The 23,020-nt window shown below is 40.1% G+C and overlaps 1 protein-coding gene across 1 annotated transcript in view; it reads right to left on the reverse strand.

The window, feature by feature from the left end:
* CNKSR3 (CNKSR family member 3) overlaps window positions 1-23,020 on the reverse strand; it is a 61,069-nt gene that overhangs the window by 30,055 nt on the left and 7,994 nt on the right. Inside the window, exon 2 of the mRNA XM_054630401.2 lies at window positions 2,726-2,889. Coding sequence (XP_054486376.1) covers window positions 2,726-2,889 — 164 coding nt within the window. The remainder of the gene's footprint in view (window positions 1-2,725; window positions 2,890-23,020) is intronic.

Consider the following 23,020-nt stretch of genomic DNA (forward strand, 5'->3'; position numbering starts at 1 on the left):
ATTCAGAAATCAAATCCAAAGAACACATTTAAAGTGAAAATATTTGCATACTTTCTTGCTTACATTGTTTTATATTCATTAAGCCCTCAAAAGCTTGTTTTCTGTCCCTGCTTTTGTGGTTTGAAAAGCAAAGTTAGGTATGTTTGTTCCCCTCTCCCCCAACTACTTCAATCAACAAAGAAACATGATCTTTCTTCCATCCCTTTTCCTCCTCCCCCCACCAAGCAGTACTGTCAACAAAAAGTTGATATACTCTAGCTGATTTTTTTCCCCTCTTCAGGGGGAATTCAGGTCCTTTGATATATCTTCTAAATTCCTCAAATAAGTCTCCAACACCCGTTTAGAAAATTCTATTAGACCAACTGAACAGCAACAGAAATGCTGTATTCCAGTCTGCACTCTCCTGCTGACTCCTCAAGATGCTGCATGTGCAGCCACTGCTATGAGAACATGAGGGAACACTGCTTCATCACCAAAGCAGTAGAGAAAGATGCAATTATTTCCTTTTCACACCAGGAACTTCCAGACATATTTTTAGCTTAGTGCTGCCCAATAGTACTCAATGCCTAGAAAAACTAAATTAAAAAATTGGGTGCATTTGGTGTATTTTCTCAAGGCAAGGATTATGTTCACACTATTTAGTGACTGATCTACAGAGGCTGGAACAAAGGTCTCTGTGGGGAATGCTTGAAAAGAGATACTGCAGGAGAAAGAGGTCCCAAAGAGAGCTTCCTCACTGTCTGTAGAGAGCCACACGTGTTCTTGTGGTATGAGGGAACCAAAGCATTGATCTGAAGGAAACTTAGCTGGGAAACTGCCAAGGCAAAATAGATACAAGGGGAAATTCTTCTTGGGAACTCCAGGACTGGGAAACCACCAAAATCCCCTCTCAGCCTTTCTCCACCAAGAATGACAACCTTTTGAAGAGTGACATCAGGCTGGCTCAGCCAATGCTACATTGCCACAGTGTGAGCTGACAGCTTAGTGGGGGTGGCAGTGGGGTCAAAAAGGGGGCAACAAAAAGAAAAAAATATTTAAAAAAATAAATTTAAAAAATAGTTCCTTTGCTTACAAGGCCCCAAAAGTTGGGAAAGTGTCAGCATATGTCCAAAACATCCACTAAACAATAAACATTACCACTTTCAAAGAACTAATGGAGGTGGAATCAGGAAACCTCTCTCTTGCACAAAAAGAAGAAACAACAACAAAAAAATTAGTTGTCGTTAGCATTTAGTATCCCTTGGAAACAAAATCAGTGGTGATTCTATGCAGCTCCAAAAACCCAAGGGAACAGGCATCAAGAAGGTGGCAAAGGGCATACTGAAAACACAGGAATTCTTCCTTCACCTCTTAAAAAGGGAACAAGTACATTTCAGCTGTTATATGCAATATCTGTCTAATGCATTAACTTGAGCTGCATTTCACAAAGGATTTCCAGAAATGGGTCTGAGGTCAAAACTTTTGTCTACAAAGGAAATTAGAAGGAAATTGTAAGAGATAAAACACAGCTTTAGGTTCTGGCAGCTGTCCAGCTTTGTTCACTTTATTCTAACATTTTCAAGAGAATAAAAAAGTGCCTTTGGGGACTACCACATAGATGACTTCAGTCAGGACCATATACAGCCCATACTACATTTACTAACTCACCAGACCCCCACACTCACCCAACAAGTTCCTTCCCACACCACAAACTGCTTTTCAGTCCAGCTACATTCTTCTATTAGGTTTTCAAGTTAATGTTAACATTTTTTGGTAGATCAAATACCTAAAGGAAATAAAATGTCTTTCAAGTATAAGAGTAACTTTTTTGAGAAACATTTTAGATCGTTTGAAGAGATTTCATTAAATATGCTTCTTTCAGTACAATTTGCTCCAGGTTGTGGAGTAGGAACACTCCCTGCAGCACCTCTCTGCAGCCAATAAAGCACGTATCACAGAGACAATAAATACTCTCCATTTCAAGAAGCATATGCAGGCTGCTCCAAACCTTGCCTAATGTAGGGAAGGCAGGCCAGTGCTGGCCAAGGAATGGAATCATCAGGCAAGCTTTCCCACCCTCCTCCCTGATGTAATTATATATACCTCTGCTGCTCATTACACTGCACTACATCAAACAGGCCTTCAGGGCTGTGACCAGAATATGGCTTTTAAATAAAGCCTGCACTAGTAAAACAATCCCAAATACATTTATGCTTTTCAGAGCATGTTTGTTTTCAAAGTATCTGCAGTTATGTATCAGGAGTAGGACAAAAGAACAGCTTAAGTTCTGAATCCAATTAAGAGTTCAGCTAAACTGTAACTGAGGTGCTGAAACATCCCTCATCTCAAGAATTTTATTAACTTCCTAGATTTGCTACAGAATTACCCTAAACCCATTTCAACTGATGTGAGAAACTTCTAGCAGCTGTCATTTCAACAGGATGTTTTCTGTCTTCTAAGACAAACTGTTCACTAACAGGAGCCACAAGATCTAACAACATCACTCAGACAACTTCTTCTTTGGAAGTGCAAGCAAATGAATTGAAGTTGCCTCTTATCAGGAAAAAGTTAGAGAACTATTTAATACTAAGCTTGCAAGAATTAAACAAATTCTTACTTTTTTCTTTTATTATGACGTGTAACAGAAAGCAACAAAGGTATTCTGGTTTTATCAATCTTGCTTTGGCTATTACCCAAAAAAGCCCTTTAAGAAATTCTTTGCATATCTCTTCACAGCGTAACTAACCAGTGCACACAGGAGATCCACAGCCTCTAGAACCAGTTCCTGGTGTCCAATCCGTGAGATACCCAAGTCTTCAAGGTCCTGGTGAGAAATCTGTAACAGTTGTTCACCATTTATCTTCTCCCGTTCAAATTTATGGACATACTGCTGCAGGCAATCATCCAGGCCTACCAAAACACAAAAGAGAGACAAGGGGACATTAGTAACAAACAAACAAACCCCTCCCCCCCACCCCCCCCAAAAAAAACCACTTGCAAACGGCAGGAATTTTAAGTTCATATAATATACAATGCAAAATTATGAAGGAAACTTGCAGTGTGACTGAGGTTGTGCCACAGGAGCACAGAAATACAGCACATAAGTCATGGGGATCTTTGGGTCACCTAAGTCAAGGCACAACCTGCCTGCTCCTTGTGGATCAAGCTCAGCCAGTGAAAATGTGCTTTGTTGTCTACATAGGCAAAGTGACCAAGGGACATACACATCAGGGTAACCCAAACCCTGAGGGGCATAGCAACAACAACAAAAATAACAACCGTCCAAAGATCCAGGGCAAGGCAAGAACAAAGACCTTGCCCAATGCCTGTTAAAAAAGCAAAGAAACAAAAGCATAAAATGATGAGAAGGAAAATGACCAAAAAAAAAAAAAATAAAACACAAAGGCAAAGCAATCAAAAGGATGTTTGGCTCAAGTCTCATTATTACCTTGATTTATAAGAGCCTGCAGCTTCCTGAAGCAGCCATTGCTTCCCCTTTCTGAGGATCAACAACACACACCAGTAAGAAATCTAAATAATTTTTCTATCTAGAAGTATTTTTAAAACAGTTTAGACTATTTTGTCCCAGCAATATCCCCAAAATCCTCACTTTAAACAATGATTCTATGATCCTGTTCTCTACAGTAGGTTTTTCCAAGTGATTACAGAAAGTGTTTCTGGTTTTTATCTCATTTTACTCTAAGCTTCATGTGTTAATCCTGTTTCCTTGTGTATTTTCCTTACTTCCTCTGTTGTTTAAGAGCCTGTGAACAGCAACAATCTGGGGGAGAATTTGGATGGATGTGTTCTTTTTTAAATGTTTCAGTGCTCTTGTAACTCTGTTCCCCTTCAATATTTTGGCTGGAGCAAAAGGAACAGACCCAATTAGGTCTGTTTCACAGGAATACACCACACTCATTGAAAACAGTTGACATGAGCAAAAATTCAAATAACATATTTGACGTCTTCTTTGTATTGTCCAATACAGCTACATTGTTTTACCATTCCTTTTTAAAAAAAGGTTGAACCTTTACTTGAATAAAGGATGTTTATGCACAACTCCGGTTCAAAAGGAAACCATTGAGATGGACAGGATATCAAACGCAGCAGATGAGAAACACGAACAGCATCCTGAACTACAGAGAAACAAGAGCCAAAACACCAGCACTCAGCTCCACTCGTGGGGCTGCAGCAGCAGCCTGGAAAACAAGCACTCCCAGCACACTCTACCACCAAGAAAACACTTGACTCAAACCACAAAGGGAGTTTGAGGAGTCACATGAAACAAATTCACGCCCAAACAGTGGCAGGAGCAGGCACAGCTTCCCCACAGTGCCTGCTCACATCACACAGATGTGCAGAGGATGGGCTCCCAAGGCACAGCCTGACTGTGGTGGACACACACCACTCCATCTTCCAAGTCAATGAGGACAGACACCCCTTCACCCGACTCGGGCAAGCTTAATTGCTGGAGTAAATCAACATCTGGCTGAACAAGCTCAGCTCCTCCCTGTGCAGAGCTACCAGCGCACACAGCTTGATTTTTAAGCATAATTATAAATGGAAAAACCTGCATGCAAGTCTAGCAGAGTCTCCCAGGGCTACAGTTGTTCAGGGTGCACTCTTGTTTCTTCCCATATGTCTTGGCAAAGCTGCACAAATTTTGAAAATTGAGCCCACTGTTCTCTTTCCCACAGGCACCAAATTCCTCCTTAGGCTATACAAACTCTTTTCCCAGGAAAAATAATTAAAAAAAAAATAACTGGCCTTCATTATTTAACAATTTATTTTTTCAAACAAATTCACAACCATGGCTGACATACAGTGCACATATTTGGCATTCCCAATTTTTATTGCTGCCTCACAGACCACTGTTTCCCATCATTTGCTCTTGTAAGCCCATAGTTTCCATTACAAACTACACAAGCACCTAAAATAAAACACTTCATTCAGCATGCAGTCAAGGTTTTATTTTTTACTGTTTTTTTAATGCAGTTTGGATTTTGCCTACTATCCTTTCTAGAACTTCATTCTATGCTAAAACGTGGAGATTCAAATGTATATATCCTCCCCAAAAAATACAACTATGGGTCTTCATTTGCCTGTGCTTTTTTTAACTCATGCTTGCCCATTCTTGATGGTCTATTAAAAAATAAAGGGCTACTTTAAAAAAAAAAAATTAATCAAGAGCCCTTAAAAACAGTACTTTTATAACCACACTGTAGGACTATATTTAATAAAATAAGATATTACAATATTGCACAAATGTTGACTCAAAATAGGCAATACAGTGGCACAACTGCTCAGCTAGACTTGTATTGAAGATTAAATTACAAAACTGTGCAAAGCAGGAAGTGAAGACAGATCCACTAACTCATGTACTGGTAGATTAGTTTAAGATGAGCTTACCAGCATTAGGAAAATTGTTATTATTTTTACTAAGAAACCTAGGGGGAAATATCAAACATTTTAATTGAGATTGATCACATTTTATAGACTATAGTTTAATTTTCCATGATATGAATGAAATGTCTAATCACATGGGAATCAAACACATCATGTGCAAACCACACTTCCAAGAGGGAAGAGAGAAGGGAGGAAGGAGGACTCAGAACCCAATTCAATAAATTTTAATAATATTTAAGCAAAGTTTTAAAATCAGCATTCACAGGTCACCAGTAGTCTAAATGAACTGCTTATTTTTCCCTTCTTCCACACATCTCTATATTCTTTCCATGTATTTTTTCCACGAACTTCAGAGCCTTATGGAGACTTGGTATTGTCAATTGCAATGTCTGGATATTGCTGAAGAACTTAGATGAATTAAAAACAATAAAAAAGCAAGTCGACATCACTTAGATAAATTCTTACATTATTTGAAAGACACTTTCTTATATGCCAGGTCACTTTCAACAGTGCAATATTAGCAGGTTTAAGCAAGAAAGTAGTTTTCTGTATTTCTGATAGAATAGAATTAAGACTGACATTGAAAACAGGTATCTATATTTATCTCCTTTATCCACTGAAGAGCCTTTCTCAAAACTAACCTATTTATTTTCAACTCAAAACGTGTTTAAAAAGCATTTGTCTCAATCACGTGTGAAATCTTTACATTATTGCACATACAACAAAATCATGCACAAAAGAATGTCCTTTCTATTTATGTAATTGTTAGAGAATGAGGAAAGGTATAAATAAAAATAGCAATTGCAGAATATTATTCAAGTTTTAGAACACTAGTAGCAGAGATTAACTGGGGGAGGGAGAGTGAGAGAAACAGACTAATTCAGTTAGGTTTTCACAACTCACACAGCACTTTCTGATGAACAGGAGTGTAATTTGAACAAAACTCCCTCCAAAATTTTGGCAGGTGTAGAGATGTGCAATAGATCCTAAGAACTGTCTAGACTTTCCTGTCTAAAATAACCACCAAGAAAAGCACCCCTGGAGACATTCAATACCTTGCATTCATGCAAAAACATTAGGACAGAGCTTACACTTAAGGATTTGCACTGATACCAATCTCAGTCTGTTTCCACAATTAAGAAAGTTATTTTGTATAAGAATTGAGAGGAAGAAAGAGACAACTTGGAGGGAGTTATGGGTGAGGCTTGGTTCCCAGCCATAACTATCGGTTTTCTTTTCAGACACAATTAACATTTCTATAGTTGAGAGACATCAGCCATCGGGCAGTGGCATACCTGACTCCCCAAAAACTAGAGAGGTGTGTTTTGTGAGCAGAGTCCTTAAAAAAGCTGAGTTGGACACTACCAAACAATTTACTTACCATAAAGCAACAATTAGCTAATCCATTACAGGCACAGCTGACTTACCACCTCTTTTTCCCTCCCTCACTCTCTTTTCTTGTGATACTACATTCAGCAGACAGTGGCATCTGTGATCTCTTTTCTTGTGATACCACAGTCAAGTGTCCGACACAGCAGGGCAGAGGGAGCAGAGAGCAAGGAAGGGGAGATAGAGCAAGGGACTGAGGAAGGCACGGGGAGGGGAAGCTGCAATGTGGCAGGGATTAATTTACGTGCATTTAAGAACAGATTCTCGGGACAGCTCATAAAATGCCAAAAGTTGACAGCAGGAAGCGGGAGGAGCTCAAGCCACTTGAACAGAGGAAGAACTCACAAGTACAAAAGCTTTTCCTTACCTAGCAGGAATATGGGGATCATTGCTCACTGCCTCAAGGAAACAAAGTGTTATTATGATCATGTTCTCTCCTCTGTTGGGCCACTCTAACAAGCAGGCAGCACCTGGCATCTCAGCACAGAACCAAGGTTCAGCTACAGCCCTCATCCCATTAAGGGGCTCCCTGGGACCTTGGATAGCCTGTTAGGATAGGACTGCCAAAGTCATCTTTGCCTCTTCACCTTTAAACTGACCTTCCCACCTTAAAAAGTCACTTATTCTGGTCTCCTCTTCAGGGTCTATATAGTTGACATTTTTAGTATCAAAAGATTCCCTGCACACATCAATTTCATCCCTCCCAAGCCTTGAAAGATAATCAGTTGCATGAGAATCTTAGGCATATCCCATGGTGCCATTATACTGTCATTTACATTCCACATCATTTTGTAACAGCTACTGTGATAGCTTCCTCTATCAGAGATCATTTCCTCTATTTCCAGGACTGGAAGAAATTAATCAAAGATAAAGAAGGAGGGAATCAGGACAGCAAATATACACTAGAAAGAGAAAATAACTACTTCATAAGCAGATAAACCAGCACCTGAGATGGCAAATGAAAATAAGGAAAAAGGGTCTGCAAGGCAGCTGAAAGCTGAAGCAGCTCAGTAGGACAGACACAGGGTGAAAAGAAATAAGAAAAGTTCAAGGAGAAGAAAATAAATACATGGTTTTCTTTAATATAGAACACAGTGGGAAGGTTTTACACAATAACATCACAGACGCCATTCCTCTCCTGGAGTATCACAAACAGAACCAGGGATAACTTTAACAGAGGAATTCAAGGTTCTTTTAAAGGAGGATAAAAAAATTAAATCTAGAGCAGTCAGTAGAAACTTATTTCACTAATAATTTGATCCTAGGTAGGAACTGACTTCCTAGGATCCTCATGCCTGATTGTTAGCTATCATCAATGTTTTCATGTAAATCTTTCCAGAAGTTTCTGAAACAAAAGTTTAGTTATCAACTAGTGTAAGCCACTTTTAGGGGCCAGAAAATACCTCAAAGGTCTTAGCTTTCCAAGAAAATGCTTTCAAGAGATCATTATATTATTGTCTAGTACAAATGTGAAAAAAACTTCCTCATTCCACTTTTTACTCTCATGTAATTTTAAATTCACTCATAACACTGCCATCATCTGAAGTATCAATCACTTACAAAACAAAACAACACATAGCCAAAGAGCAAGAGCTTCTTATTAGCACCATGGAAAAATGTCTCCAGCCTAACCAGATTGTTTATTAAGTAAGCTCTCCTCATGTAGTCAATTGTAAGAAACTCTTCTATGGTTTTGTGTGAGCACCTGCATTCTGAAGAGGCGGGCACAACGTGCTGCCTCACCAGGCACTGGGCACAGCTTTGCTGAGCACAGGCACTGCCAAGAGCTGTGCAGAAGTTTCCTGTCAGTCTCCCCATCACACAGGGATGGTAGCAGACAAATTGCTGGGCCCTGCCTGCCAGTCAGGATGCAAAGGGCAGCTCTCTCATTAAGGTCACAGCAGGACAGAGGGAAATGGTGAAGCCTCCAGCCTCGATAATGAGTGCTTTACTGTCCCCTCTGTAATCCCCCCTGACTGACAGTTGCACAGAAAGGCTTTGGCAACATGTTTCTATTTTCAGTATTTTCAACTAATATATTTAGCCCGGAAAAACAAGCTCCATACTCATGCATTCATGTTACCTCAAAATAAATCCATTCATTCCATTCAAATCCATCCATAAATCCCTTAGCTTTTTATTTTTTTTTTTTAGCACAAAACTGAAAGCTTTGCCTTGTAATAAAAGAACTCGTGGGTAAATTTGGGTTGTAAGCTATCCCAATCAGAAGGGAAACAGAGACTATGTTTAACCTTTAGTTGCTCAGTATAGATACAATCTTAGACTGACAGCCCTTGTGTTATGCTACACTTTTTATCAGTGCTCCCTACAAAGCCACTGATTGCAACCATTCTGGCAGTGCCTATTACTTGGTCCAGACAGTAAATCTGAGGACAACTCTAAGCTTTAGCACTTGACAATCACAAAGTATCTTCAGAAAGAGTCAAAATAGCTTGCTGAACCCTTCCAATACTCCAGAAGTTTTATAAGGCAAGACTTCTCTCTACAGGAGCCAGAAAAATTAACTCGAATTTTCCTCGAAAAATATTTTCAGGAAACTAAGCAGACATGGAATAAGTTTTACAGAAGAAAATACTTTGGGGAGAAGGACATGATAAAGGCCTGTAAAGCCAGAAGTGGCCAGAAAGAACACATATTGCTCATCATCTCTTCCAACACAGGAATCAGAGTGAAGCAAGCATGTAACAGGTCAAAACAAGTCATAAAGGAGTGACTCTTCCTTCACACAGCAGTATGCAATGAATGCTCAACATCCATACACAGATTCAGGGAAAGGTGAAGAGGTTCATGAAACAAAGTGCCACAGAAGCCAAGTCTGACCCTGACAGATTTAAACAGAGATGGTTTAAGGCTTGAGGAATGGGAAATGCAAGAGGAAATACAGTGTTTCATCTTTCCTCTTATATTGCTTAATTTATTCCTTTATGGCAAACATTCTGGACAGGACACTTAGCTAGGCAGCACAGAACACAGGACTATCACAGCTGTGCCATACACAGCACCAAAACATAGATGGCAGCTTCCCTTTTAATTACTTTTAGAACCATAGAACTGTGTGGGTTGGAAGGGACCTTAAAGATCATCTATTTTCACATTATTCTCTCCACAGCCTCCCAGTATGGGCAGGGACATCTTTTACTGGACCAGATGGCTCAAAGTCCCATCCAGCCTGGCACCGAACATTTCCAGGGATGGGGCACCCACAACTTCTCTGGGCATCTTGTTCCAGTGCCTCGCCCTTCTCACAGCAAGGATGAGCTCCTATTCTAAGACTTGAGAAAACTGTCTCTCTTCACTTATAAAAACTACTCTTGGTTTTAACATTTTCTGTAAGAGTGACACAAGATTTTCCCAAAAAGGCAAAACTCTGTATAGAGTAATTGGAGTTGGGAAGGTAGAGGGGAAGAAGACAAAGCTATACACTAATACTGAATTGTGATATCAATTTAAGCCAAAGATAGATCCAAAGCTTTTTCAGACTGGTTTAAAAAAATGCAGCCAAAAATTTACCCTAGTAATACTAGGAAATAGATCACAGTGAATCACACAGCTGCTCTCATGGGTTTAGCAATCTAGATTGAGATATTAACAGCAAATGGAAAATTGCTAGAGTGAATTAATTTATAAATTGCAGCTTTGATTGACAATGAGTGAATTTGCATCAGAACTCCAAAAAGAGATTTGACATGGAGAAATGGTAGTGTACAATAAGCAGTGATAAAGGCAACTCTGTAATAGTTGAGAAGTTAATGGTATTTAATTCCAAAATTTCAACTAAAATTCAAAGTAAAGTTGACTTTTCTTTCTTTTTAATAGCTCCTTTTCAGATAATTCATGAAAAAAATTGGGGTGGAGAAAGAGAAACTTATTTCTAACATTTTCCATAGCGGGGTTATTATTATGACATAGCTTTGAGACTTCAAATTAAAGGCAAAATTGAAATGCAATGTTACAGAAAAGTGAGTAGTGATAGCATGCCATGTATCTAAAAAAAAAAGGAAGAGGGAAAACACAACTGGAATACAGCATAACATCATAAAGGTTTGACCAGAAAAGACAGGTATCAGTATATACATGCAGTCATGCTTTTCATTAGCAAAACTGGACTGGATATCTGTGCAAAGCTGTGGGGCCCTAGGCCACAACCCCATGGGGCTTTGGTGCCATCACATTCACTGGTATCACCCACTTCCCTAAGAGACTGACTCATCTGTGAATATTCAGCCATTAAATCTCATTTGGCTTCCAGGGGTGAAATTTTCACTCACCTGGGAGAGAGAGGGAAGAGATGAGACACCCCCTTGTTGAGGAGTTACCACTCAGCCCCAGGCAGTCAGACTCCATGGTGCTACCCCAAATACTCATCCTGGGAAAAAATGGGTTTCCAAGAAAGAACAGAAACCACAAACAAGAGTTCATACTCAAAAAAACAGCAGCATGATATCTTGCTGCCAGCATTTCAGCTGTAACTGTAACTCTTTGCTAATCCCACAACCAGAAAAAGGACTCCTGACCAGAGAAAGATGAAGGGTGAAAAAAGAAGAGAACCGATGCAAACGATTTTTTCCTGCTGACTTTGGTGTATGCTCTGCATGCATCTGGGATTAAGGTTCATATGATGCAGTAGCTTCACACAGGGCAACACTCACTCTTTGGTTTTCCCTTTGTAAGAATCAACTGCATCACTCACTGACCAGCTACATGTTGCAAAATCAATCTTTCCATGCTTTAACAGATTTTGTTTGGCACATTACATGAATGAGGTGGAAGCAGAGCATATCCACATGTTCTGGGCAGACATACCTGGCACTCTTAGTTTCAACAGAACATGCAATAAAAGCCAACACTCAGCAAATGCATGCAAACACATCATTAAAACAGAGAACACACCTGCTTTAGGCAGACAAGCCCAAATAGCTTCCTAGCTAATAATGCCACAGGATGTCATCAGGGACACTTCTGACAACATCCTCCCTCACCTCACAGTAAAAACAATATCCTACTTGTGGCAAGGTGCAACTTGTATTCATCTGCTGGGTGCAGCACAAGCAAGGCAATATGAACCAAATACAATGGCAGTATGCTGTAGCTGTAAATGAGGCCCTTTTATTTGTTGCTCCAGTATCACTTAAGAACTACTATAAACTCCAAACTGAAACAAGAAATCATCTTTTTTTCCCCAATATACATGGAGAAGTGTGCCTATTTGTCTGTTGGTTGCATTTAAAACAGTGGTACTTACATGGGTTTAGAATGGCCCCGACTAACACACAAGCACTTCAGCCAGCATCACCCAGATCTTGTTATTCTTTCTCATCCTAATTCTTTACCATTACATCTAGCAATCAACTTACACCCCTCCAAAAAATTCTTTTAAACCCACAGAGCATATTGTAGTAGACTACTGCAATGGCAGAAAAAATTGCACATTTTAATAAAAAATAAGGGGGTTTTAAACAAAAAAAGATGGTTCTTGAACAAATTCATGCAAACTTTTGATAGCTATCATGCCCAGAGAAACAAACCTTATGTTTGTCACAACCTAATAAAATGGTTTTGCTGGTGAAGACATGACCGACAGCGTCAGCAAATACAGAGCTTTCAGCACAGTAGAAGCATAATCAATCACTCAGTGTGACTTTACATTTGCATACATTATGTGAGGCAAGAAAGACAACCAAATACCTGTACTGAGAGAGATGCAACAGGACTTAAAATACTGCCAGCTTCTTCCTACACCCTAAAGAGTTCTCTTCTTAAATGGTTTGCAACTGATACAGTGACTAAACTAATGATGTTGCTTAAACAGGGCATCACCAGAAGTGTGTTACTTTATTACACCAGCATACAGCATACATCAATTTCACTCACACACTGAGTGTTGAACTGCTCCACATACATCAGAATATATTAATATGTCCTATGGACTGCTAGTGACACAACATATCATCCTCATGTACTGTGCCAAAACTCTGACAATGAAACTTTCGCCGCAGTTTCAGTGTGGGGAATCTGTTCCACCCTGAGTTTGAAAACCACACTCCTGTTGGATACCCCCAAGTTGTTTCCCAACAACTCAAAGAAATACTAAGTCTTTCTCCAGCAGAAAAAAAGCAAGTGGTAAAATCAAAAGCAAAAAGTGGAGAAAACCAGATGATTCTGGTATTCATTTTTCTCAGCCCACTAAGGCTTTTTTTCCACACTAAGTACACTTTAAGACATGCTGGTCAAGCCATTTTAAATTGTACTCAGACAGGAGTTTGCAACTTCTATAGTCCCAGTAGATCTATTCACCAAAAAACTGTTTTGCTTCATTGATGCAAATAAAGCTTTGCCTAGGCACAGTAGAGTTTTGGCAAGAATGAAAGCACACTGTTATCTGGCCATTGAAAGCTGAAGTTGAGAAAAATCTACAAACAAGGCCTTTGTCCCCCCCTCCACAGAGTGCTTGACTTTATAGGGAATCACTCCCCTTCACCATGTGTTCCCTCCTGTGCAGGGCACACAGGATGACTGCTGCAGAAACAAAGCACTCATGGGCACACCACAGCCCCATTTGTCCCCTTCTGCAGCCAGGTGGCAACAGGAACAGGGATGGGAGAACAGTTGCCATGTCAGCTCCAGGCTGGTCCAGCACCCTGACTCACTCTCTTAGTGAGGAGGCCTCATGCAGGAGGACAAACACGACCTCAAAAGATTCACTGGATCCCAGACAGCACAAAGAGATGTACAGGTGGTTACTGCCGACTCACTTTTACCAAAACCTGGGGTAAAGCTCCCCCACATCACCAGAGAGACTTGGCCCAGCCATGTAACATCAACATCTTGCAAGCAGAAGGCAAGCCATGAGGATGCCTGTGCCTCAACTATGCAATAGGACTCTAAAAGCTCAGCAGCAGCAGCAGCTTCAGCCAGTATAATGAGCTGCAAATTGGAAAAACACACAGGAGGACACAACCCAGTCTGCCATCTCTGCTATGGAGTTACTGCAAAACACAAGGGCAAAAGATGCAGGGGGTGGGGGACAGAGAGCAGAAAATGGCACAACTACGGCCAGGAGAGCTCCTCCATCTGAAACCTGGCTCGTGCTTTGTGAGACCCCCCGCACACTCCGCACCAGACTGGCTGCAGACCCCACTCAGAGACGTGTATTTCCTCACACCCATTAACAGCTCCAAAGAGAAGCCCAAAAGAAATCTCACTGCTGCTACTAACAGATACAGCTGTTTTCACTAAATCAATGCAACCGCAGAGGAAATACATTTCCCAGAATTTTCCAGCTCACACAACTATGCTGAATTTGTGGTGTGGTTTCTTTTTAATACCACTATTCTAACACACACATCTTACAGGAGAATTTTTACTCAAGTCTTTAAAACACCACCATTTTGCTTACAGAAATATAATAGCACTGAACATAAAATAGTTCTAATGTTAGATATGGAGTCATTCACAAGATTACAAGAACCAGATGCTTTTTTTGTTTAAGGGAAACAATTTAATTTTGTTTTATTGTTCAAGTGGAATACATATTGCAGCTTAATCCATAGCAGGAATAGGAAATTGTTTCAATCTCCAGAGGCAAAAACTCTAGAAGCTGTGGAAATTATGGAATTCGGACTGAGTCTGTAGTTCATGATGTATGGCTGAAGACCACCTCTTTAGTCTTATTCTTCCCATTGTCCAGTCTCTCCTCTCTCCAACACCCCTGGTCCCCTACTTTCTCACCTCTGAATCACAGAGCAGGTGAAGTTGGAAGGCACCATGGTGGGGTCTCCTGATCCAACATCCCAGCACTGCACCACCTGCACCTTGCCAGAAAACCCGCCAGGTCCATAGCAAAAGGGAGGAAAACTGTAGGTGATGAGGGGGTCTCACCATGTGCTGTGGCTGTACCTGAGCATATTCTGGGAGGAATGCCGGGGCACCAGAGAAACACTGCAAATAGCAGGCTGGACCAACATTCCCTATTCCTGGCACACTAGTGTACCACCTGGCAGCAAATTACACCATGCAAGGCACAGGTTTAGGCATAGCTTGGGGAATTATGGGTGCCATACAGGGGGGAAGCAGTGCAGCACTGCACTGGGCACCATGGATTTAAGGAATATAAGGCTCTTTAATGATTGATAGGACATTGGACAAAAGACAGTGGAAGAGGGTCCCGCGGAGAGTCAGCCAAGTAACGACAAGCACACCAATATGGCTACATGTCCTTCCACTTCATTTGGCAATCTTGTCATATTTATGCTTCCATACACTGTTTCACGTGACTACTGCCCAACACTCATTGGTTAAGTGGCTGCAATCATGCCTACACATTACTTGCTGTCAGGTGTCACACTGTAAGCGCTTTGGCTAGGGTGTGCTAACTTAGCGTTTTCATATCTTGCTTGGCATCTGGCTTTGTCCTTGCACAGTGTTCATTCTTCCTTGTTCTATGTGTTTGAGGACGATACATGGTCTTCAAAGTAACTCTGTAATCTGCAGGCCAGGGTTGTCCAGTCCCTGCAGGAGTACAGCATGTGCTTGTTCTGCCAAGAATTCCTCTACAACAGTGAATGCTACAAAAGAGAGGACAGGGAGGAACCCAATGTGGTATAGGACGTAGGGTTGCACTGCTTGCAAAAAAAACCCAAAAAAACAACAAAACATTTAACTCCTTACAAAAGGTATGTTTGGCAGGTTTCACTCCAACTCTCACATATCCTTAATCCAGTTTTCCAAGCAGCAGACATTGAAGTTGAACTTACAAATCTTCCTACCGTTGTACTTTTCCAGTTTACCTAACTTCATTATTACTATAAAGTAATTCACAATCAAATTCAAACAATTTTCACGAGAACAGACGTAGGAACACTCGTGGACAACTTAATGAGCCTTTTCCCTTATAGACTCTTGGAATTTCAATTGTAATGTTAATGCATTCACAGTAACATAAAGCTTACACCAGCACCATCACAAGATGAAACTTCAAGGTGTCAAAAATTCAAAGGTGTCTGAAAGAGGAAGTGTTTCTGCTTCACAGAGAGGTAACTCCAGTAGAACAGTCACCTGTATTTCCACCTATATTATTTTTCGCCTACTGACACTTCAAAGCAGTGTTTCTTCAGTTCATTATTTTAATGCATTAAACTATTCTCTTTGTCTACAAGGCATCCCTGAATTCTTATGAATAATCAAGTTTTCCTCATACTGAGATTTTTCTGTGCCACTATACAGTTGGCCGGGGTTTTTTGTTTGATCTGTACGATTTTGTGTAAGTTTTTTGTTTGGTTTTTCTTATTATAAGAACAATGCTACACTTAGGGCTTTTTTTAGCAAAATACCATTTTCTCCGTAGGTTAACTTTTTTTATTAGGTATGGCTTTCATACCAAACTAATTATTCAAGTTTAAAAAAAAGTACAAAACATAATTCCCATGACTGTGTCAGTCAACAAAAAGTCAGTAGCTGAAAGAGCATGAACTGGTAGATAACAGAAACCCTTACAAGAGGCACAAACTGGCAGATACCTCCTAAAACCCTCAAGCCATTCACAGAGAAAATGTGCTACCCTAGTGGTTGATCCACCTTGTAAGCACCATACTTCTGCATGCTAAAAACAACTATTCTCTGTTTCAGTTATGCCAAACTTCACATCAGCCACTCTACTGCTGTATAGTAACCAAGGGGAAGGATTTTCTAAATTGGATTTTAAATAAGACTGAATGGATCAGATGGCATTTGTGAAAGTGGTACATAACCACTTAACAGCCTCTCTTCCAAGAGATTATTAATTGGACAATCTCCCCTTAAAGCTTTGAGTTCTGTATTTGCAAAACAGATGCAAGAAGGGATGAAAATCCCATAAATGGTTTGCATTTGCAGTGCCTGACACAATTCAGTCGTTTGGGAGCACCCCACATGAGTGTGTGCATGAATGTGGAAGATGGCATGCAATCTTTCACAATAGGCCCTGATGCTGAACCTGTAACATTACTTGAAACACCAAAAATAACCTATTGTCCCCCTGCTGCAATAAACAGGTTAAAAACAGGCTAGAAGCATACAGATGTAAATGCTGTCCTAAAAACAATGGTTGTGATAATTTTTACACCTGTTTTTTCAATACAATGTACTTCCCTCCCCAATTTCTATTACTAGGGTCACCTAGACATTTTCTTATTTTTCTTCTACTTTCTGCTCCACTTGCATTTCAAATAGCATTAAGTTTAAAGGAGCACATCAAGCATCCTCTTTGTGCTCATATTTCTTTGCAAATCAGTATCAAGAACCCAAGCAATGAGAAGCAGTAAACACAAGGTTTCATGTGAAACTGAGTGTTTTGTATAGCTCCATGACTAACATTACACTTAAAGAATGGGATAGAAAGAAAAATTAGGTTATATTTCATGAGCATTGTAAAATATTCAATGCTTTTCTGGTCCCTGAAATATTGATTTAGAAGAAGCCAGGACATTTATTCCTAACATTTATGTTGTTTTTTAAAAATTTCATCTAGTGGATATAAGGGCTGTTTGAAACTGGAAGGTGCAAAAACTTAGAAGCAGATGTTTGCCCAGTAATAAAAAGATATTACATCCTATCTAGAAATATCAGAAGTTTTATTTAAATATACTTATTTGTTTTGACCAACTCCAAGTTGTCTTAGCAGCCTCTCTCCTGGATGCATACTGCATCTCTTGTATCACAGAGCCTCATTTTCAAGCTACTTTAGGAGATCAAATAACCTCTTCAAGTCCTCTGACTGGACTTCTGCAGTCAATCTGCCACATGGTCACTGCTGAGTAGCAATCTCCAGTCAGTGACTGACTTTTTAAACTTCCAAATCATAAGAAATTGTTCACTGGGCCCAAAGTACTTGCAAACATAAATTCAAAAGTAATACTTTGGTGCAGTACTTTGCAAGGGAAGACAGAACCTGCAACCAGGTTGAACCACTTTAACCCCTGAGAGTGCCCTTATTTGTCAACTTTATGGAAATGGACTTTTAAGATGGTGATTTATGGAAGCTTGTGATTACTCTATTCTTTTCTTACAGGCACTGCAGTGACCTTATTTACACCCGAGTTAATCATTAGGTCCTTACACGAGGTGGGGAATGGTGGGGGAATGGAAGAGAAGGAGGGGCAGAGGCAGAAAGAGGAGGGTTTATTTTCTGAATTAAAGACATTAGTGATATTTAGAAGTTGTTGAACAGCAAAGAAAGTGTCTCACACATTAATCTCTGTTTATGCAGACTTGGCTTCGCATCCCCGTGAAGAGAGACTGCTGAGAGTGACACCTTCCCCACAGCCCCTCAACTAAAACTACCAGGAAATCCACCAGCTCCAGCAGTGCCCTCTGCACCAGCAACAGAGACCAATAAGCAGAAAATTGTGAACAACTTATTTGCAAGCTATCATCACAGAAGCCACCAAGCACTCCCATCTTCTTCTTACCATTAGCTGGAAAAGAATAAGGGCTCTCCATACAAGGGCTAAAACAATTAAATTTAAAAAAAAAACTTTCTTTTTTCACATCTATAAGCATCTTCTTTACAATGGGGGGAAAAAAAGTCCAAATACCTCTGAAAATTATTGTAAAACAGACAGGAGACAAGTAAGTTATGTCAAGTAAGTGACAAGTTACCCAAGTAAGACCAACACAACAGAATATCATCTAGGAAAGATCACATTAACAGGAAAATACAAGGAATAAAGGGAAGTACAGCCAAAAGAGTAATGTTGATCAGAAATAACTACTGAAAGTTTTCATTGTAGATATTCACCCCAAAGCAGCCATTTAACAGACCTTTAGACAGCCATGCTGCTTCAACTGCAGCAAGCACAAAAAATTTCTTTGCATTATCTTCCTCTTAATGTTTATTTCAAATCAACAGAAATAGCAGTATCTCAAAAGCAAGCATTCCACAGGAGAACATTACAAGCATACAACAAACAGGGCAACATAGAAGTCTTCTAATCCCAAAATTAATCTCTCCAGATATCCCATCCCACTCATGTGAAATATGAAAGACATTTATTTTAGCCCAATGTTTTCAACCCTAAGAGATATAAAACTGTCATCAACCTCTTGGTCTGCAGACACTAAACTTCAGCTGCTGTTACCCATCTCATGCACACACACTAATCCTGCTGAAAAGATGCTGGAATGGGAGCCACAGAAACCAAAAGCATGTACTTACTTGCAAGCCAGAGCTGACAGCAGCTCCTCAATCCCTGGTCCTAGACAGTAAACTGCTCAGGCCTGGAGAGCCTATGGATAGAGGGGACAGGCCAGACCCCCACCCACCTCCATGCCAAAACCCCCAGCAAGGGAACCCTTTAGAGATAACTGCACAGCAAAACTTCCTCGCAAAGCAAAAGTCAACTTGTAAAACAGAAAACCCATCCCACCTGGAGGAAAAAAAAATCAACCTTCAGTCCATTCTATTTGGAGCTGGGCTTCCATCAGCCCATACATACATCTCATCACCAAGCCTCTGGTTTATTGTTGTAAATAGCATAGAGAATTACACTTCACAATAGCATAGAGAATTATTGTTCACAATAGCATAGAGAATTACACTTCCAAAGGAATAAAATGAAAGTAAGTAAGAGCACAGAATTCAATCACATGCAATATTAATATTAATCACAACATTTACACACTAATTGCAGGTAACACAAAAGCACTGTCCCCTTCAAAGCATGTCTCCTAAGGTGCCTGCTTCCATGCCTTGTCAGCTGTATTAGGTTATGACTCTTCCATGAGGAAAATAAGTCAACATCTTTGCAGCAAGAATAAACTTTATACTCATTATTGGTCTTTGCTGGCCCTAAAAATAAACACTATCCTTCAACAGGTCAAGCACAAAGTTATTTCATTTTCCAAAAGCAGCAACAGTACACTCTACATTATTTGTGTGTCTAGCACATGAACCTTGTGTTCCTGATAACTTTACGTGCTTAATACGAAGCAACAATCCCTCCCGCCCTACAGCCACCACACAATTAAGAGCTTGCCTTTTCAAAGTTACAAGGTTTTTGCGGCTGAAGAATCAGTTCATTAGTCACAAGAGCTCCTTTTCTTGAACTCTGGCAATTAACACTCTGTTGCCTGTTCCCACAGTGGAAACAAAAAGAAACATTGCAAAACTGCCTGCCGCTTATCTCCCAAGAAGAAATGGGGTGATCCCTTTAATCTGGTTTGGCTGCCTTCTCGCAGCACCATGTGGAACTGTTTTGGCTGATTGCAGCAAGGTCCATTACTCACATCTGCCTCTCCTTTGTGTGTGCACCCTTGCAAACACTGTGATTACTGTTCCACCCATGAGCAAGTCAGGGAGCAGCCTGCTGCAAGGCAACAGCTGATGCACTTGCCAGATAGCCAAGCTTTCGGATGACAACCTCCTACTCGGTTAGGAAACACGGATGCCTAGCACCCTACAGTCTGACAGTCACCAGGGAGGAATAAGTACAGGCACATGAGAATCACCAGCCATTAGCACCTGCTGATGAATGACAAGCTGAATGACATTTACAAGCTGAATGACACGACATCAACAGAAAGAAGCTGATGGTGCATACACTTTTCCATCATGGACAGATCCCCAGGAGTCACTACTGGATTCTCCTAGGAGATGCTGTCATTACTTGGATGCATAAATTACTTCATTTTAAAGAGCTCTGCAACATTTCCATTAGGAATTCTATCTTCTTAAAAGTTACTCCTTGCATTATTTTACCCAGCCCTCAGGCTGCCTTCCATGAAGCAGGCCATACTGTCTTGAGGCACCAAATAAAACAGCCATTTTAAAGCATGTCACAACTGGGTCAAAAAACAAAGGTGTATCAACTGAGCAGCTGAACACCAAATCTTTGAGCTTCTCCATAATTTTATAATCACTTTAAACATCTAAAGCAATTGCTTGAAACAATTAGCTGCCTGACCCACTTTCATTATTTCATATCTTTCAGCCCTAGCTATGATGCTACTCCCTAAAACAGCAGAGACCTCAGAGTTCAAGTGCAATGCTCCAACCATAACAAAGCCAAAGGTGTCTTAAGATCATCAGTGGCAAAGCTGAGGACTCTGTCTGAACCATACGCAAGTCTAAAATATCATTAAACTGATCAGGAGACCTACCACCTTCCCAGACAAAAAGTAGAGCAGAAGAGGGCAGGGAAGAGTCCTACAAACACCTCAGCCAGTCCATCTGACATCCTCATTTTTCGTGATGATGAAGAGGCAAGAGTGTGAGCAGATATTCTACTCTCCTAGTGAAGGGGTGTCAAGATATTTCTGACCCTCTGCTGAAGCTCCAGACAAGTGTTGCTGATACTTTTAAGCCACAGGTATTTGCATGGGTATTAAGCACCATCAGGTATTTGTTGGGAAGTCAGGCAATTTGATTGATGGCTATTTGCCTCTCTCTCACAGTTAAATTGGGTTTGGGCTCTTTTTTTTCTTTTATTTTTAAATCTCTTACTGACTGCAATTTTTTTGGTGCAACTTCCAGACGGTGCATAATTCCTAGGTGTAAGAAGCATCTCAAGGGAAGACCCATGCATGTCTAACTAGCAAAGCTGCTAGGGGGATAAGGGGCAGAATGAAAATAGTTTAAATCTTACCTGAAAATTAGTTTTCACAAGTTTCACATTTTTGACAACACCCAATGACAGGGCAGAATAATAAGGAGCAAAATATAATTCAGTAAAGCCACAAAAGATAATTAAGTTTCCAACTATTATTTCAAGGCTCTCTTAACCCTTGGAAAATTGAGGATGATATTGGACAGTAATATTTACATGCATTATGCTCAATTATACATGTGTTAGAAACCACACAGTCCATTCAGTATTCTGCAGCAGCCAAGCTATGTTAATTTGAGCAAACCTGCAAGCGTGCATACAACCTGACCATCCTGGAAATTATCATTTCCATGAAAGGAAGATCAGCAAAAGTCTCCAGACATGCCTAGCACATGACTGACTCTACTGAGAGCTAGAATTCCTCTCCAAATACATCACCTTGAGAAGGCAGCAATAATCTTACAATAAAAAATGGCAGATATTGCTGCTACTGGTGCCATGGCAACATCCAATGGGATTACCTAATTGTCTTGTCTGAAGAGATGATTTTATACACCAAAGATGCTAACTAGCTTGGAACTTACACACCACGCTGTGGTCTGTTATGAGGAGATAAAACCAAAACCAGCAAGATATAAAAATGTTATTGGCAGGTTTGATTTCCAAGTCCTTGTTTCAACCACATATAGATTTATTTGTCCAATGTTATTGTATGAAATAGAATAAAAAACGTGTAACACCAGGGACACCATGATAACGATGTATTAATTTTAAATTTAGACAAGAATTGCATAAGACAACAAAAGAACACTTCATCAGCTCCCAGAGGCTTTGTTTCTCAAGGCTCTACTTCAGTCATCTTCTCTTGAAGTTTTAAAATCTGAATAAAAGTACAATTGGCCAGAATCCTAGCAGTCAGCATCACTCTGGTACACCTAGTCCCAAAGCCTAGGTGTACCCTAGTCCCAAATATTAAATTACCATGAAACTGTCATAAGAGCAACCATAAAAACAGATCCCCCCACCCCTCAGAGCACCCACTGGCAGAGAGTACCTGCTATGGAAGGACAGCACCCACCTCAGTCCATTTGAATGCTCCAGCCTTGGCACTCCTGCATCAAACCCACACTTACCCCCACAAATAAGCAATGAAACTCATCCTCAGCCAAACTCCAATATTACATGTTCCTCCAAGATTATCTTTAAATTATAATCATAACTAAGGGCAAAATATGTTCTTACCTTTCTTTTTTTTATGCAGTGATGCCTAATATGTTATGAGAAGACAAAACCAAAACCAGCAAGATACAGAAATGTTATTGGCAGGTATGATTTCCAAGTCCTTATTTCAATCCCATATAGATTTATTTATCCAATGTCTGAAATAGTGTGAAGTAGGTATAGCCAAGAGAAAAGATGAACTATTTTGAAATACAAGGAAACAACTACAATGCTTTTATGTTGACACAGGGATTATATTTCACAAGAGGTTACATTACACCCTCTAGTAAAAACAAAGTCCAAATACCACAAGACATACTACAAATTTGGATGAAAAAGACTACAAACATACAGAATTTATAGCATATCTATCTTTTGTCTCCTCTTCCTTCCAAAGTTTCCATTACAGCTCACCTTAGGAATGT

The sequence above is a fragment of the Agelaius phoeniceus genome, chromosome 3 (assembly GCF_051311805.1).
Source record: "Agelaius phoeniceus isolate bAgePho1 chromosome 3, bAgePho1.hap1, whole genome shotgun sequence".
NCBI lineage: Eukaryota > Metazoa > Chordata > Aves > Passeriformes > Icteridae > Agelaius > Agelaius phoeniceus.